Source organism: Mustela erminea, chromosome 3 (genome assembly GCF_009829155.1).
Source record: "Mustela erminea isolate mMusErm1 chromosome 3, mMusErm1.Pri, whole genome shotgun sequence".
NCBI classification, from domain to species: Eukaryota; Metazoa; Chordata; class Mammalia; order Carnivora; family Mustelidae; genus Mustela; species Mustela erminea.
The window spans coordinates 112,439,190-112,458,018 of NC_045616.1; the positions used below are offsets into that span (position 1 = coordinate 112,439,190).

The 18,829-nt window shown below is 36.9% G+C and overlaps 1 protein-coding gene and 1 long non-coding RNA gene across 3 annotated transcripts in view; one reads left to right on the top strand and one right to left on the bottom strand.

Annotated features, from left to right (window-relative positions):
• The window catches only part of GABRG2 (gamma-aminobutyric acid type A receptor subunit gamma2), a 105,728-nt gene extending 89,837 nt beyond the window's left edge, over window positions 1–15,891 (bottom strand). Inside the window, exon 1 of one of the 2 annotated variants that reach the window (XM_032337107.1) lies at window positions 15,412–15,891. In XM_032337107.1, the coding sequence (XP_032192998.1) occupies window positions 15,412–15,518 (107 nt within the window). In that variant the 5' untranslated portion in view covers window positions 15,519–15,891. The remainder of the gene's footprint in view (window positions 1–15,411) is intronic. The other variant, XM_032337108.1, reaches the window with a different exon arrangement.
• LOC116586748 overlaps window positions 1–18,064 on the top strand; it is a 59,693-nt gene extending 41,629 nt beyond the window's left edge. Inside the window, exons 5-6 of the long non-coding RNA XR_004284136.1 lie at window positions 5,556–5,739; window positions 16,523–18,064. This is a non-coding gene — a long non-coding RNA (uncharacterized LOC116586748). The remainder of the gene's footprint in view (window positions 1–5,555; window positions 5,740–16,522) is intronic.
• The last annotated feature ends 765 nt before the right edge of the window (window positions 18,065–18,829 follow it).

Below are 18,829 nucleotides of genomic sequence, written 5' to 3' on the forward strand. Positions count from 1 at the left end.
CAACAACATATTTTATGGATAGGAAATAAGTACACTTTTGTTAATGCTCTCTGAGAATCCCTTAAAATCTAAAACTCAGTCATCCAAATAACTGCTCCTAAATCACATTAATCTGTAAGTAAGAGACTATCTTTGCCAGTTCTTAGATATAAAGTACTCATCCCTGTAAAAACATATCTGTTCAAACATATTAGTTAAATGTAGTGCAATAATTTCATAACAATGCCATAAAATAATTACTAAGCTTCAAATAATTGACATAATAGCAGACTGATTCTTGATCCCACTAAGATTTTATAGCAAAATCTAGAACAATACTATATATAACTCTAAGGAAGCTTAAAGGCAAAAATTTAGTTAATCGTAAGCAATTGAGAATTAGTAGGTAAATCGCAACCCTCATCATTCCCCAAATCATAGAGGCACATGTCTTCCTTAAGAAAAAAAATTGATGGTATTATTAAATGAGGCATTTCTCCTGACACAAAGCCCTTATCTGGAATAATATTCAAATTCTTCACTAAGGCTACAAGGTGATGTAACAGAAAACAGCTTTCTGCCTCCTAAATCCTAGAACCTAATTTTTTTTTTTAATTTTATTTATTCAGGGGTACCTGGGTGGCTCACTTGTTAAGTGTCTGCCTTTGGCTCTGGTAGTGATCTTGGGGTCCTGGTGTTGAGTCCCGCATCAGGCTCCTTGCTCAGCAGAAGGCCTGCTTCTCCCTCGCCCACTCCCCATGCTTGTGTTCCCTCTCTCTCTGTCAAATACATAAATAAAATAAAAGTTTAAAAAAGATTTTATTTATTTGACAGAGAGGCAGAGAGCACAAGTGGAGGGAATAGCAAAGGGAGAAGAAGAAGCAGGCCCCCCACCTAGCAGGGAACCTTATCATGGGATTATGACCCCCGGGATCATGATCTGAGCTGAAGGCAGAGGTTTAGCCATTGGAGCCGCCCAAGCGCCTTGCTATGCTCTGACTTTTGATCCTTGTCCACTCTCCTGCCTTCTGGGCCTTTTTTTAGTTCCTAAATCACACCCAGTTCCTACTCTATTCAGGGCCCTTGCACCTGCTGCTACCTATGATGAGAATGGTCTTCTCTTGAATCTTTTCATGGCTGATTTTTAAAAAATATTCATATAACCTCAACTTTTTATCCATTAGTCAGAATGGCCTTTCCTGACCATTCTATCTCAAATAATTCTTTTCTTCTCTCCATCACATCACACTTTCAATTTTTTCTTCAATTTTTACCTTTATTTAAAGTCTGTTTACTGTATGTCCCTAGACTGCAAGGTGTAAGAGGGTTAAAAAGATGTAAATTTCTCTCACTGTTTTATCGCCAACCCCCACGGTGCTAAACAAGTATCAGGAGTGCAACAAATATTTAATTATGGCAGGAAGGCAGGAGACAAGGAGTCACAAAGTTGTCCACTGTGCATTTATTTTCATTCCGCACTCAACATAGCACTTTAAAGCTCAACAAGAGTCAAATGACATCCCACGTTAGCCTATTTCAAGGAGAAAACAAAGAATCACATGGGTCCATGAGTTTAAAAAATGATTGAGTGTGAAATGTACATCTGGTTACACAATTTCTTTAAATCAGAGGCAATAAGTAAAACAAATCAATATAAAGTAGAACACTGTCTATAAATAAATTTATAAAAGAATGATTATATGTAGTGTAGTGTTTTGCTTTTCAAAGCACATCTTTATTCTAGAAAGTAACTTCTATAAGAGCAATGACTAGGTTTGCCTCATTCATTCCTTTTCAGCATCCAGGATAGTGCCAGGAAAAGAGTGGCTAGAAACTAAACAGGATTCCCAAAATAAATAGGAATTAAGAAGGGCACTATTCAGATCACCTAAATCAGAGTATATAACCACTATGTCCAAACTCGTGCTTTATGTGCATTTTTCTGATAAACTTCACTGATACTTGAGCATCTACTAAGTATCTGTTTATGAGATTACTTGGGGTCTGAAGTCCAACAGAATAAAATTACTGAGAAATTCTCTCCCTCCTTACGTGATTCTCTAAAAAGTTCACTCTGATACTCATTCATCAGAGAAATTGACCTGCATATGGAAATGATAGCAGATCTACAAAAAGGAGCCCCCATCATGGACCTTGGAAACTGCAAATGGCCTGCTGACCACAAGGGTACTTGAAAAAAAAATCACATGTTTCAAGGAGTATCTGATGGCTAACATAGCCCCCTGGTTTTATGGCACCAAGTTGATTTTATTTGCTCCTTATTTTATTATATAAAAGATTTTGGTGATGTGATATGGCTTTGACTGGGAAGTTTTGATTTGCTTTTCCCTGTCAGTAGGATTTTATTACTGAAAATTTTTTCATGCTTTCACATATAATGATTAGCCTAGTTAAATATTATCCATATGCTCCTTTTTAGTCATGGAATAGAATAGGTTTATAGGAACGCCTGGGTGGCTCAGTGGGTTAAGGCCTCTGCCTTGGGCTCAGGTCATGATCCCAGGGTCCTGGGATCGAGCCCAGGCAGGGAGCCTGCTTCCTCCTCTCTCTCTGCCTGCCTCTCTGCCTACTTGTGATCTCTGTCTGTCAAATAAGTAAATAAAATCTTTTTTAAAAAAAGAAAAAATAGAATAGATTTATAATAAAATTATCTCTCAATCCTAAAACATCTCTCTGAAAATTCTCTATTAAAGGATGTCAAAAGAATTCGAAAATTTTCAAAAGAAAATGGAGGAGAGGTAAGAACTCTGAAAGTAGTACCTCTAAAGGAGGTAGGACAAGGAAGCCACCATAAGGATTCTAATAAAATATAGCGTGACAGTTGCGTTAGGTCCAATGAAGAATCAGGAGCTAACATTGGAGAGGTTGTCAGGGATCAATCAGATCATGAAGGACCATACTGGGTAATCACATGCCCAGTTTGCCTGGGAAGTTTCAACTGGCACCTGTGATACTGACACAGTTATCAATAATTATACCCTCTTTCACTCTAAAAATGTATCCATTTTACATAACAAATATATGGCATATTACCTACAACCTAGCTCAAACAATTGGATCTTATGGCAGAAGGGGAATTATTGCAAATTTTAATATGGCAAAGAACAAACATATTGCAAGAAGTCATTCTGAAGTAAAACTACTTTTATTTGCAGATAACAAGATTGTATATGAAAAATCATAAGGGATCTACCAGAATAAGTTCTAGAACAAATACCACAGGATATAAAATTAATATACAAAATAAATTGCTTTTCTATATAATTGTAATAAACATTTGGAAAATAATTTAAAAGTATATAATTTGAAATAGGACACAAAATACTTAATAAACTTAAGAAAAATGTACAAAATGCTTACACTGAAATATACAATAAATTAGTAAGAAAAAGTTAAGGAAACCTAAACATTGGGAAAGATAAGCCATGTCCATGGATCAGAAGACTAAACATTGTCAAAATGTCAATAATTTCCAATTTGATCTATACTCAATACTATTTCAATAGAGACACAGCAGGACATTTTTGTTTTGTTTGTGTTTGTGGAAGTTGACAAATTTACTAAAAATATGTAAAGATATAAAAGATGTAAAATAGACAAATCGGGTCTTGCAAAAAGAAGAACACCTACGGTTTGTGTTTCATATTTGTTGCCTTGTTTCAGGATTTACTGTAAGGCTACAATGATTAAATTCACATAGTCCTGACAAATAAACAATCCAGTAGATCAATGAAATGGAATACAGATTTCTGAAATAGACCTAGACATATATGTTAATATTCTGACAAAATTCAAAGGAATATCAATAGGAAAAAGAAAATCTCCTCAAAAGATGGAAATGAAGCAACTGGATAAATATAGGGAGGAATAAATCTCATTCTCTAACATATTAAATGAGACAGATATTAGAGCTAAAAAAAAAAAGCTGTAAATATAAAGCCTCTAGAAAAAATAATGAATGGGCGCCTGGGTGGCTCAGTGGGTTAAGCCGCTGCCTTCAGCTCAGGTCATGATCTCAGGGTCCTGGGATCGAGTCCCGCATCGGGCTCTCTGCTCAGCAGGGAGCCTGCTTCCCTTCCTCTCTCTCTGCCTGCCTCTCCATCTACTTGTGATTTCTCTCTGTCAAATAAATAAATAAAATCTTAAAAAAAAAATTTAAAAAATTAAAAAAAAAAAAAGAAAAAATAATGAAAATGTTTTTGCAAATTTGGAGGAGGCAAATCTCCCAGGATAGAAAAAACACTAACCATAGAAACAATGACAAATTGTACTTTAAAATTAAACATCTTGCTCACCTAAATAAATTAGTAAATAATAGGGGCACCTAAGTGGTTCAGTCTGTTGAGTGTCTGACTCTTGATTTCAGCCCGGTCATGATGTCAAGCCCAACATCAGGCTCTGTGCTTGGTGGGGAGTCTGCTTGAGATTCTCTCCCTCTCCTTCTGCTCCTCTCCGCTCAAGTAAATAAATAATTTTTTTTAAATAGTAAATAATAAATCCAAAAACTGAAAAAAATATTTTTATTACATCTGATGAAGGGTTTTTTTGTTGTTGTTTTTGGTTTGTTTGGTTTTTTGTCAGAAAAAATTTTTTAAAGATTTTATTTATCTATTTGACACTCAGAGATCACAAGTAGGCATAAAGGCAGGCAGAGAGAGAGGAGGAAGCAGGCTCCCCAATGAGCAGAGGGCACGATGCAGGGCTCGATCCCAGGACCCTGTGACCATGACCTGAGCTGAAGGCAGAAGCTTTAACCCACCGAGCCACTCAGGCGCCCCAGGTGAAGGGTTTTTATATGAAATTCATAAAGTACTCCTAAAAATCTAATAATAAAATCGATCAAAACAAAAAAACCTGAGAGGGACCTGGATGGTTCAGTTGTTAAGCATCCTATTCCTGATTACGGCTCAGGTCATGATCTCAGGGTTGTGAAATTGAGCCCCATGTCAGCACTAGGCATGGAGGCTGCTTAAGATTCTCTCCCTCTCGGGGCGTTTGGGTAGCTCAGTGGGTTAAAGCCTCAGTCTTCCACTCAGGTCATGGTCCCAGGGTCCTGGGATCAAGCCCTGCATCGGGCTCTCTGCTTAGCATGGAACCTGCTTCCCTTCCTCTCTCTCTGTCTGCCTCTCTGCCTACTTGTGATCTCTGTCTGTCAAATAAATAAAATATTTTAAAAAAAAAAATTCTCTCCCTCTCACTCTGCCCCTCCCCTGCACCTGTTCACAGGCAAGAGTTCTCTCTCTTTCAGAAAAAAACACAACCAAACAAAAAACCAAAGAGGCACAATTTTTCTTCCACTGTAATGATTTAAATCCAAAAGACCTCAGTTACCAGTCTCTGCAGTGTTCCCAGTGATGTTTATCTTTCTGGTATTCATCTAAGCCTTTCCCACTATGTATCAGGATTGTTCTGTGTTACTAATACCACATGGCAGTAGTGATGGTACATAATTACAAGATTTTATTACAGAAGCCTACAGCTTCTATATTGAGTCTTCTCTCTCTCCCCCTCACTTTAAATCTTTCTTTTTACTCCACCTCTCCATCACCATGGAGAGATCACCAGTGAAGAAAATGGAGATTCCTGCCAATATAGATTGAGCTTGAGAATGGCTAGTCCAGCACCTTCAAAGAACTGGAACCCTGTTCAACAACTTGACTACAACCTCATGAGAGGTCCTGAACCAGAATCATCCAGCGAAGTCACTCGTGGATACTTGATTCTCAAGAGCTTTGTGAGGTAAGACGTAGCTTGCTTTGGGGGGAGGTTTTTTTGTTAGTTGGTTTTGGGTTTTGTTTGTTTGTTTTTTTTTAATGTTTTGGTTAACTGCTTATATAGAAATAGATGACTAATGCCAAGGCAGATAATACCTAAAGGTGTAAGGATTTGCAGCAACTTGAACTGTCACACATTAGAAAATTGTTCTGATAATTTATCATAATATAAACAATAATTCTACATTCTAGCAATTTCACCAAGAAAAATAAGAAAAGTTCCCAAAGAAACACTTGTACAGTAATGTTCATACTAGCTTTATCCAAACCATCTCAAATTGTATACATCAAGAGGAGAAGGGGTATACATGTTATAATTCATACTATGGGATTCCTAAAAATAAAAAGGAACTCATGGTATGTGCAGCATCATTGTGTGTCAAAAACATGTTTGGCGAAAAAAGCTGGACATGAAGTGTTAATTTCATCAATATAAGTTCTAGAACAGAAAAAAAATGGTCTGTTGTGAGAAAAATCACAAGCAAGACCATCAGGAGAAGGGAGGAAAGGGAGAATAGAGAGGTAGTTAACTGGAAAAGAATATTAGAAAACCTGCAGGTGTAATGGAAACTAATATATATTGAAAACTGTATGTGTCTGTTTGTATGTATATAGGAGTGGTGGTTATACTGGGGCATACATTTGAAAAAATTTCTTCTAACTGTACATCTAAATTTACAAATGTAAAAATACATTTGAAAAAATTTCTTCTAACTGTACATCTAAATTTACAGTTTATTGCATCTCAATTATGTCTTCATTTAAGAAAATATTTGAGGAATGTCTGGGTGGCTCAGTTGGTTAAGCGTCTGCCTTCAGCTCAGGTCCTGACCCACTCCCACACTAGGCTTCCTCCTCAGCAAGGAGCCTGCTTCTCCCTCTGCCTGCCCCTCCCCCACTCTCTCCCTCTCTCTGACAAATAAATAAAATCTTTAAAAATAAAAAAGCAAATATGTGATAGGAGAAATGTCTCTGCTGTGTGGTAAATTAATAAGACAGCAAAACTGACATCAGAAAGGTACTTAAGGTGACTGATTTAGTAACCTAGGTCACAGATTATATTCAGTTTAATTCTATGATCCGACCTATTAGGCACAAAGAAAAAGATAGTCATGACCTTGAATAGTAAAATATCAGCTTGGGTTATCTCCTTATTATTCTCCAGGTTCAACCCATTGCTTCCATTTCAAATCTAATATAGATGTTGCAATCAAGAGTAACAACATGGATTTGCTCTGAATAATTGGTTGAGTAATTTTGCTAAGAAACTCAAAGACAGTGGTTTCACACTCCCTCTGAAAAAAGATACTTATTTGCATATCATTAAGGAATCTGTCCTCAAGGAGTTTCATGTGTCAGCATTTATTTTTTTATTATACTAGAATCTAATCTACATCTGTTAGAAATACTAAGTTTACAATAATGATCTAAAATTAATGACTGGTGTAGGCATTTTACAAGCTTAGGGACCTCTTCCCTATTTTCTTATCTTACACAACTTAAGGTAGAACTGAAGACAAGGTAGGGAACTGAAGACTTAAAGAATTTTTATTAAGAAACCCTCTCATGGGGGCACCTGGGTGGCTCAGTAGTTTGGGCCTCTGCCTTCGGCTCAGGTCATGATCTCAGGGTCCTGGGATCGAGCCCGGCATAGGGCTCTCTGCTCATTGGGGAGCCTGCTTTCCCCTCTCTCTGCCTGCTTCTCTGCCTTCTTATGATCTGTCAAATAAATAAATAAAATCTTTAAAAAAAAAGAAAGAAAGAAACCCTCTCCTGCACTCTCCTAAAATTTGGATTTTAACAGATGTGGAGAAGATGCCTCTGCTTCTAGGAAAACCCCAGGAAATAATGACCCTGTACTAATACCAAAAACAATGACAACATATAAAAGATGTTTACCATGTGTCAAGCCCTTACCACGGATCATAGCAATTACTATTCAAACTTATGAATAAAAATTATTATCTTCCTTTTTTATGTATGAAGAGATTAAGGCTAAATGAAGATAACTGAGGGCCAGCAAGTAATGATAAGGATAGGAATTTAAATCCTTGTCAAGTGTGGCTCCATAGCTTATACTCTTTAAGGGCCACACTGTACTGTAAGACCTGCTTGCTCTTTCGTTTTTGTTGGCAGCTATACATGCTGAACTTAGAGCGAGATACTGTCAGGAAGACAAAAAGGTTTTTCTTTCTTCCTTTTTAAAAAGAAGACAAATTTCAGGGAAAACAAAATGCAATTTCCATTAATTAAAAAATAATTAAGCATTTTTAGAGGCAAAGCACTTCTCTAAAAGCCTGGGTTATATAAGTAGACAAAACAGTGTCTGCTTTCACAAATCCTGGCTTCTACTGAGGGAAACAGAAAATAAAAAATAATAAACCAGTAAGCAACATAGTATAAAATTATCTACCTGATTACTGAAGGCTCCAACTATAAGGAAGGATAAAAACATAGATGAGAATAAGAGGAATTGTGGGTACAAGGTTGAGTGTCGTTTGCAATATTACACTGAATGATCAGTTTAGGCCTCACTGGAAAGGTAATATTTGAGCAAATCCTAGAAGTTAAGTGAATTAGCCAGTGGATATCTGGGAGAAATACATTGCATAGGAAACAGTATATTAAGTATATTAAATATACTTTCCCTACTGTTACCTTAACCAATGTCTCAGAACAGGGAAAAAATTGGTGAAGAGTGTCATACTTTCATTTAGTACAAATGTGAAAGGCTGCCAAAAGGAGGCAGAACTTTCTAGAGAAGGCTAAAAACCCGTCTGGGTTCATTTTCCTTCGCCCTACCTTGTAGCCACATAATATAAGTTTAAGGATTCAACGAGAGAGGCATTCTTGGATAAGTTAATTGTCCTGTGAGTAGAAAGAGCTGTGCAATTTCTTATCCCCTCCTCCCACAGAGATACTTGCACCACCTCTAGCTCAAGGCAATTAAAAAAGGAAGTCAAGAACACACTCATTGATGTCTACCATGATGGAAAACTAACAAGGGCAAAGGCTATTTCTACCACAAATAGAAAACTTGAGCACCAGCTTCTTACTGCTCTAGGAACACCAAGTGGATAGAGAACTCTTAGGTAAATATGCCCTGCATTCTCTGTAATCTGAGTGGTCCAAATGACTACTCAAGCCTGATTATTTCCTGAAAAAGTCTAAAGGTTAACAGGCAGGTTTGAATAACCCGAATAGGGAATCAGAGTGAGAAAGACCTTCACTTCTAGAATCTGACAGGCAGTTTTGCTGAGTCCATCCCTTAGTCCATTCATTCTTCCTTCCTTCCCTCCCTCTCCTAAGCTAAATGGAGGTAAAACAAGCAGTCATGTTGGAATCATCTTTAAAAACTGTCTATTTCTAGAAAGAGATAATGCTGGCAGAGAAGCGGGGTGGATGTATTTTGGAGTAGAGCTGAAGGGGTCTCATCTGACATCAGCCATCATATAGCATAACTCATGTCACGGAATAGTGCGATGCTTGAGGCCCCCAAAAGTGGAAAGGAGAAAGACGGTTACCTTCAGGGAACCCATCCAACACCCCCATGAAAGAACTCAGCATTTAGGTATCTGTCACCCAGAGAACACAATTTAAGATGTTTCTGCTCCTTTAATTATCTTCTCTCCCTCCACTCCAATCTCACAAAAAAGTCAAGAATTTAAGAGAGAAGGAAAGGCCTCACAAAAAAAGTGAAGAAATCGTATCAGACTAAAGAAATCTTAGGTTAAGTTTGATCAGAGAATAGAAGAAAAAGCAAAACAAAACTCAATGAGAGACTGAATAATGAATTTAGAGGAGAATTTAATGCTTCAAAATGAGATTATTCTAAACTTTAAAATGAATAGAAAATTTATGGGATTTACCTTAGATATTCCAGGTATGGGGAAAAGAGATTCAACAGCAGATGAGCTTTGAAGAGAAATATAACTTCTAGACAATACCTACCTATGTATGCTCAGTACTTAGTGTGTTCAATAAATTTGTTATTGGGAAATTCGAGCAGATATTAAGTATCATCTAATAAAAGATATGAAATCTACAAAGATCTACAAAAATCCTTAGAAAAAATTAAAGATGCAATTGAAGGAGCTATACTAAATATTAAAGTAGAAATAATACTACTACTTCAATATTTGGATAGCTCTGTCTTCAATATGTATTTTTTTTAAAGATTTCATTTATTTATTTTAGAGAAAGACTCAGAAGAGGCGCACGCATGTGCGTGCATACACACACACACACACACACACACACACACACACACACACGGGAGCAGGGACAGCTCAGAGTTGGAAGAGAGGAACAGGAACAGGCAGACTCTGCACTGAGTGTGGAGCCCGACGTGGGGCTTAATCTCCTGATCCTGAAATAATGACTTGAGCCAAAATCGAGAGTCTGAGGCTTACCTGACTGAGCCACCCAGGCACTGCTATCTGCAATATATAAATATTTACACTTGATATTTTTAATCACCTCAATCATATAAGCAACCGCTTGATTAACTTTGGCATTCAGTAACAACCAAAGTGCATATGCTTTAATGTTAAAGGAATGTGAAGTTACAACTAGAAATCGGGGCTTCATTTTCTTCTGAGAATATTTGTATGCACATTCTTATCTCTCTAGTCTCATGAGTCTGATAAGGAAGATAGTACGATAGCCATAGGAAATGAGATATGGAGAAAATAAGGCACTAGTTCAAGTCTTCTTGAATATTAGTTGTAGAACAGGATTAAGACTCCCCTAGTCAAATTCCTAGGGCAATAATCCAAATTACACAAGTATAACCAGCCCTCTTCTTTCCAAAGGTAAGAAAATACTTGGATTGTTTTGAGATATAAAAGACCTCTCCAGTTGACTTTACTGGGAGGGTTATTTGCTATTCATTTCTCCCATTTTCTAGAGAATAAATAACCTTTAAAAGAAAATAAAAAGCCTTATTTAAGTTACACATTAATGGCTTAGAGTAAAAATAAAATTTAACTCCCAATCATATTAATCCCTATAATATTATAACAGTGCAAAATATGGTAATAATTCTATATCATTATAAAAATCATTGTATAACTCTATAAAGTGCAATGTAAACACTAAATTTATATTACACACTCCACCCATTAATAAGGAAAACCATATGAATACCAAATAACTTAATAATGGGGAAAACAAGAATGTTTTTTAAAGCAAAGATCCATTATAATAATTGAAACCCTGCCATGAACTCAAGTTTGGTTGTAGAACCAAAGTCTATGTAGTGAGACAAAAATATATACCTGTTCCCCTTCAACCACAAGTATGTGTCATTCCAGCAAAGCCTATTTAAACTGTGAAAATCCTGTCTTGGAATGACTAGGAATTGTGACAGTGACAAGAAGCCATAGCCCTACTATCATATTTAAACAAAGGTAAAGTCAGTCTTAATTTCTACTTGAAAAATTCTTGATATGGAAGCAGATTTTCAAGTATGTAGAACAAAGACCTCAATCATTAAATATTCCATAATTCAATTATTATGAGAAGATTATTCTAAATGAAGCCTATGATATCAGAGAGACATTTATGTAACTATTTAAATTAAAAGCCAATTCTTAAATTCCTGCCTACAATCTAAATGTGTTTGTCTGGAGGGTGGTGGGCAGCTGGATTCTGAGAAATACTGGGTGATAATACTTCTTTTTTTTTCCCCTCCCCAGGTAGATGTTTGCCTCAGGGTAGATTATTAGAAATGGTGTATTTACAACCAAGCAATTAAGTATGCTGAAGAAATTATTTTTTCTAGATAAAGCCAAGTGGTGCATTTGGAAAGATAGGACAAAGTAAGGTTGTATGTAGAGACTAATTCTGTTAACTAATTCTGTTAAAGTGAAGAATCGCAATGTCCCCTCTACATGAAGGATCATAGCCTGTTAAAGTTAAAAATGATGAGAAAAGTGGTTATGGGATAAAAAAACTTCAACAACTCACAAAAAAGTCTCCTAAAGCATTTTAGGAGTTCAGGCAACAGCAAGAACAGAAAATATTTATGAATCTTTAACTTAATTTTTTTTTAAAGATTTTATTTATTTTTTTGACAGAGAGAAATTACAAGTACACTGAGAGGCAGGCGGAGAGAGAGAGAGAGAGAAGGAAGCAGGCTCCCTGCTGAGCAGAGAGCCCGATGCGGGACTCGATCCCAGGACCCTGAGATCATGACCTGAGCCGAAGGCAGCGGCTTAACCCACTGAGCCACCCAGGCGCCCCAACTTAATTTTTTTTTAATTCAGTTGTTAGTACTTCAAAGTTAGGGTTACATTAAGGATAAAAAAGTCCATCAAATTCATCTCCACTCAACCTATCCTTGAAAATAAATTCATTGTTATAAAAATCTTATTTTATTCCAATAGAAATAACAATGTATTCTACCACTTAGTTCCAATTTATTCTAAAAATCTTTCTGTTGTATTTCCATTTCTTCTTGTTAGTGTATTTTTACTATAAGACAGAATGTAGTTGCATTGAAAGAGTTTATAAGATTGTGAAATTTGTTTTAAAACCTACATGTATGAGTAGTTGTACATAGACTGTATGTAGTTTGTGAATATAATTACACACTTTCATACGCATATTTTATTTTTTCAGCCAATAGTTACCTCACACATGAGTTGCATTTGTTAAAATTCTTTATAGGTATTCCCTATGCTTTGTGGTTTGTATAATATGCCCAATGACTTTCAAATAAAACATTCTATATGTGAAATTGACTCATTATGCTCAGTTGAATAATAAAGTAGCAATAATCAAAGCACTTGTAAATATTAAATATGGTGGTAAATAAACTTTTGAAATCAGCAAAGTAAATACCACTTTTCTTCAATATGTGGTCTAAGGTACTTGTTGAAAATGAATATTCCTGAGTTCCATCCCAGACATAATGATTCAGAATTTTTCAATGTATGGTTCAGGAATCTCCATTTTAGCAAGTTTTCTAGGTAATTCTTTTGATAGCACTATATACAAAATTCAGGACAGTTTATATAACCTTGAGGTTCAGAAATTAATATTCTACACATAAGAAGAGATACTAGCTATTAACATCCTCACCTCAATGCTTTATATCCTTCCTTTACTTTTGTATAAGCACAATATAATAAATTTAATCAATTTAATAAAGAAAAAAACTTATTCTTTGCAATTATGGAAATGAATAAGTCAGTAAAATGTTTGGGTTTTTTTAATTCCTCTTCAACTTTCTAGGTGCTTCTACTTCCACTATTTACCCAAAAAGTCTCTTTTAATTTGGCTCCCAGTATCCCGCATTTTCGCAGATGATTTTTGTCCTTCTTTAGAATCAGCTTTAGACATCAAAGCTTCTATTTCCATCCAGCCCTATTCAGCCACTCAAATGGCTTTTTTTTTTTTAAATGGGGTTGCAGCAAACTGAAACTCTGATCACATTCTCTGCACTAAACTGCAATGACTCCATTCCCTCTCATTACTGACAAAATGTGAAAATCCTATTGGAGAGTTTACATGACACATAGTTCCCATTCTTCAGAGCTATTTATAAAATCATCTAAGCTAGTATGCAAAGAATTAAACATTAAAATGTACCACTAAGTTTTACTTTTTATATAATAATTGGAAAAGAAAAGTCAGAGCTGTGGCGATGAAAAGACATCTTAAACATGATACCATCATGAATAATAATAAAATTACATATTTTTCATTAAAACAAGACCATCAGAGATAAATAATAATGTATTCATCTAGTTAGTTAAAAACTGTTTACTAAGATAGACATGAATAGGAGGAAAGACCTATTTCCCTGTCTTGTCTAAATTTCAATCCACAGGTTTCATAAATGCTAGGAATGTAAGAATGATTTTCTATCCATAAACAACTACCAACTCTGTAACTTCTGAAACAAATTAAGAGCTATACCTAACATAGACAGAAAAACATATGTGCAAATTTTAAATAGAGAAAAATGTTTTTTCAGGATTCCACTCAAATGTATTGCACATGAAACATTTCCAGTAAAAGGCTGTCTCCACTTTTGAGAAAGCCACCTCATCTCATACTCTTAATGAAAACACATTCTATTTTAAAGTAAAGGGAAAAGGTATGAAAAGTGCTGAAAGAATTAAGCAGACCCTGTCTCTGTTTAAAAACTCAAAAAAAAAAAAAAAAGCTTTCACACCTTATTTTCTCTGAGTCTCTTCTTAATAAGAAATCTGCATCTCCCATTACCTACCCTAGAGAATGGAGGACCAAAGAAGTTAACTCAAAATATTTTGATAAAATAATAGCTTAACTCCTCTCCCTTTTATCTCCTTTTGTTACAACTACTACATAAGAGTGTCAACTCCCATGAACACCTTAGGGCAAGGGCTTGATTTCTTCTATAGCTATTCTTTTCTCTTATTTGGGGGGAGGGCAGTATGAGAGTAATTCTTATAGAGTTTACTTCAAAATGACAGTATGGAAAAAGGCAAGAAATGTAAATAATCAACCTCTAACTTGCCTTTGGTCCTGGCTGGACATCCGGAGAGAATGTATATGTGTAGCGTCAGGGGCTGTTAGGTGTGTAGATAAAAAATGCTTTTAGGTGGAGGAATATTCCCTGATACTTTTGGTGCAATAAAGTTCAAGAAAATTAAGGTGCAAAACACTTCAGAGCACACACTGGCTCAGGGTTTGGGGGAATTCATCTCTCCTCTTCCCATCTTTTCCATTTAGTGCAGCAAGGCTTTAAGGCATCAGTGCCTAACTTGACAATTTTGGCTTAACATTCACCTGGTTCAGCTTATTTTTTTCAACACTGCAGCAAGACCAAGTGTTTTCTAATCATATATCTCCCTATGCATTCATCAACTAAATTCTCCACCCCGTGCCCCCTCCTATCTTCAAGGAGGCGGTAGGGAAATCAGAACAGGGCTCCCAGAGGTCATTAGTACTCCTTGGCTCCTTTGGCCTTCCATCTGGGATGTCCTATATAGCATTAGATATCCTATGGGGCTAGATAAGCCTCTTTCCTTTTGGCCCTAACTGGGACTGCTGTCCCTGGTGCTGAACCATGTTTGCCCATCGGGGAATCTGCTGCCAGGTCAATGGGGCTGAATAGAAAATCTGGCTGACTGGTCTTAAAGAATGCTCAGGTACAGGAACAAGCAATACTTTGGTGAACAGGAACAGAACCCCTCCCCCCCATACACACACACACACACACACACACACACACACACACACACACATCTCCCGGGTATTCTCCAGGATCCCGTTTGCAGTTTTCTCCTCCAGACCCCCACCCAAAACGCCTCCAACATGGCCTCAAATGCCGGCTTGTATCAGCACAGCCCACCTCAATATCAGATTGCAGTATTATGAAAATGCTACCCCCCAAACACAAAGTCTTTATGACGTTAGCTTTTCTACTCTAAAACAAAACAAAATCTAATTAATTAATAAATAAACCAAAGTGACCTTCTTCTTTCCTCTCTCTATCTTCTACCCTATATTTTCACATTCCCCTAAATTATAACCCCATATCCTAGAACAGGGTTTAAAATCGGGGTGGTCTTCCTAGTTCCACATCCCCACCCCCTCCCCCACCCCTCCGGAACAAAACAACGCTGAAAACAGCACATCTTACCCAGGGTAGAGCGATAGCAGGAGCAGAATCCACACCGTCATTTTCTGTGAAAATACAGGAGTCGAGTAGTCTGAGCTTCCTGTGCTCCATATATTTGTCGAACTCATCGGGTTTTTTTTTTTTTTTCCTCTTCTGCCTCTAGTCTCTTGGTTGCAGAAGAATCCCTCCCCTTTGTATTATTATTATGCTTATAATCTGATGGTGGCTCCCCCCACCTGCCTCTAGTAGGTCCCGACAGTGGGGAGCTGTATTGCCATCAGCTTTGGGAATTAATATTCAGGGGGCAGAAATAAGATCGGCACAAACGCTTGCAGATACCATCAAAGCGTCAGCTCTGGGAGCGGCTTCCAAGTCTGGGGGAATAATGTATTTGAGGCAGGGGGAGGGTAAGGGAGAGACGCACACCGAGACAAATAAGGGAGAGAGATGCGCGCACACTCTACACATACACATGCCCCTCACACTCACATACTTCCCCAGGTCCATCATTTTGGGTCTGTTTATTTGTTTGCTCTGTTTTGATTTCTTTTCTTTTTTCTTTCTTTCTTTCTTTTTTTTCTTTTTCTTTTTTTTTTTTTTTTCCTTTTTCTTTTAGAGTGGGAAGGCAGGGTTAGGGCTGTGTGTGTGTGTTTAAAAGAATTTTTTAAAAAGATCAGAGTCTCTGCGCGGTTAACTATCACGCAGATTAACTCTGAGGTCAAAGTGGAAGAGATGCTCGCTGCTGCAGCACGAATTAACACATGCGTGGTGTCTTCCAACGCTTTTAAACTCCTTACTGCACACACAAGCATGGAAGGACTGACTTACATGGGGACAAGAGATGCCTTAACAACCCAGTAAATTGTATCACCAATGACAGAAGGTTTTGTCTCATCAGATCTGCCAAGAATCCTTATTAAAATCATGCAGTCTTAGAAATCATGGTTACACTGTAGGGGGAGGAGGGGCAGATGGTGGGGGAGGAATGGCTCTTTGTAACACCTTGTAGGGAACCAGATTTGGTGAATCTTCCATTTGAATGAAGGGAGAAAACATTAATAGAATTAAAAGACGTTGAAAAATTCCATGCTCCCCAGAATTCACTCCTCCATTTTCTGTTCCCCATCTCTAGTGAAAATATAAAGACAAAAACTACTTGAAGATTGAAAAATATAATAGCACTGACATAGCTGCTTGAGTAAAGAATACAGAGCACAAAATAGGGGCTGCTTTGGGAAGAGAGTTGGATAGAGGGGTAAGGTCAAGAGGACGCCGAACAATATAAGGAGATTCCTATTTGCTGTGTGGAGATTGACTTTTTTTTTTCATTCTGCTTGGTGACAATCCTTAAAATTTGTGGTGTAGATGAGTCGTGTTAGCATGCTTCCCTCTTGCCTACAATGTTACCATGGATACTGATACATGGGAGATATCCCTCTGTGCCATCCTAGTTCGTCTGCCACAGAGGAAACCCCATTACTCATCATCATAAAGAAGAAAGTGAAAGAGTGTTTCAAGTTTTCTGTAAAGTCCAGGCCACAGCAAAGATGTACATGGAGAAATACAGGTGAAGAGGACAAATCAGACCCTTGTTGGTATATAGCAGGGCGACACTTCAAAAGCTGTATCTTTTCTACAGGAAGAAAGTCTTCCAGTTGGGGAACTTTAGTATGGAGTCCAGGAGGCATACGAATCTAACAGGAAACCAATAGGTCCACACTCCACCCACAATCCTAAGGACTGCTCAAGGACAGCAGAATTACTGGTAGCTCCTGCCAATGACAGAAGCTGAGGAGACTCATTCTGAAAATGAAACAAAAAATGCCTAAAAGACATACTTGGAATGCTGCACACCTTCAGAAAACTGCCCTACTTTACGGCATTTGAACAAAATCTAATCAAAACACTATTCACAGGCAGCAATTGACTTCTTTCTATTGTGATTAAAACAGAGGAAGAACTAATGCAAATCCCTATCTTTGTAATTCTCTTGTTCCTTGCTGCGCAGTGAGGAACTTTGGCCCTCCTTATATTTACATTTATTTACGAAAAGATGCTGGGTTGTTAATAGCTATATCTTTGTTTTTAGTGAAGATACTCTATTGTGTTTTTGTAAACTAGGGCCTAATGCCTACCAAAACCAAGCCAGGGAGAGAAATGAAAGGAAAGGGCTGTTTCTGAATAAATCAAGTGGTGGAAACATACACACTTGAAGAGTTACTATACCCCATTGGAATGGGTTTCCACGGCTCCTTCCACTTGGAGATGCCAGAGGAACTGGGAATAAAAGTATGATAAGTATCCTAATTTTTAAAACACAAAGGAGGGCATACCAAACACAGGCAGGCCATTAGTTTCAAATACTGTTTCATACCACCTAAAAAATTGATGTGAAAATTCGGTCTTCTTGCAGTTTTGCAACATTAAGTTTTTTCCCCCAAGTTTAGTGACAAGCATATTAACCTGGAAGAATGAATGCTTTCACGTTCACAAAGTAGTAATTCATATACTAATCCCTTATCAGTATCACAATAATCTCCATAAATTCTAATCTGTTTTAATAATGGAATACCTCTCAGTATATTAAGAGAATCCGTGGAGGAAAATTTATTTTGTATAGTATTTGGGTACAATTTTACTGGCACTATTCCCGGTTAGACTTCGTTTTGCCTCTGTGGGCCTGTGGGTGCTCTGAAGAAAATCATTTTAATGTATTTTTTAAGATTTTGCAATACATATTAAATTACATATTAAATTGTAAGTTACCTTATCCACTAATTTTTTTTCTAATTTTTAAAATTTTTAATTACCTTTTAGTTACATACTTAAGAAAGTATGTTTATAATGCATATTTAAATAACTATTATGTATTAAGTATGATGGCTATACTTCCATTGTAAATAATATATGTATTTATGTGTATATATTTATATTAAAATTTAAAAATTATTGTAATATAGAAAGGAAAAAACTACCACCTACATTCTGTCATCCAAACAAGCTGTTCTCAATATCCTAGAAATTCATTTCGCAGTTTTTCTCTAAATAAAGTTTTATTTTTACTTTTAATTTGGCATTTTATTATTGTTACTATTATTATAGTATTACTATGCTCAAAAGTGAATTATGAGGTCAAATGTTGGACCAGTTTGGCTGTTGATACTGTAAGAGCTTATTTAGCCAGAGCAGCCCACCTCAGTTGAACAGCCATTCTGTTGTTTATGCAGTAAAACTTAAATTGACCCTGCCCGCCCCCAGAGGAAGTTATTTAAAAGCAAGTCTGGGAAACCAGTCCCAGGTAACTAAGCCCAACTACAAGGGTGTGTCAGGTCAGGTAGAGATAACAGCCCGAATGGAGACATCCAATCGGTAAAGCTCACATACTGTCTCCCTAGCTACCAAGGAGTGTGGGCCCCGCCTTTTGGGCGCCAGTTCTCAC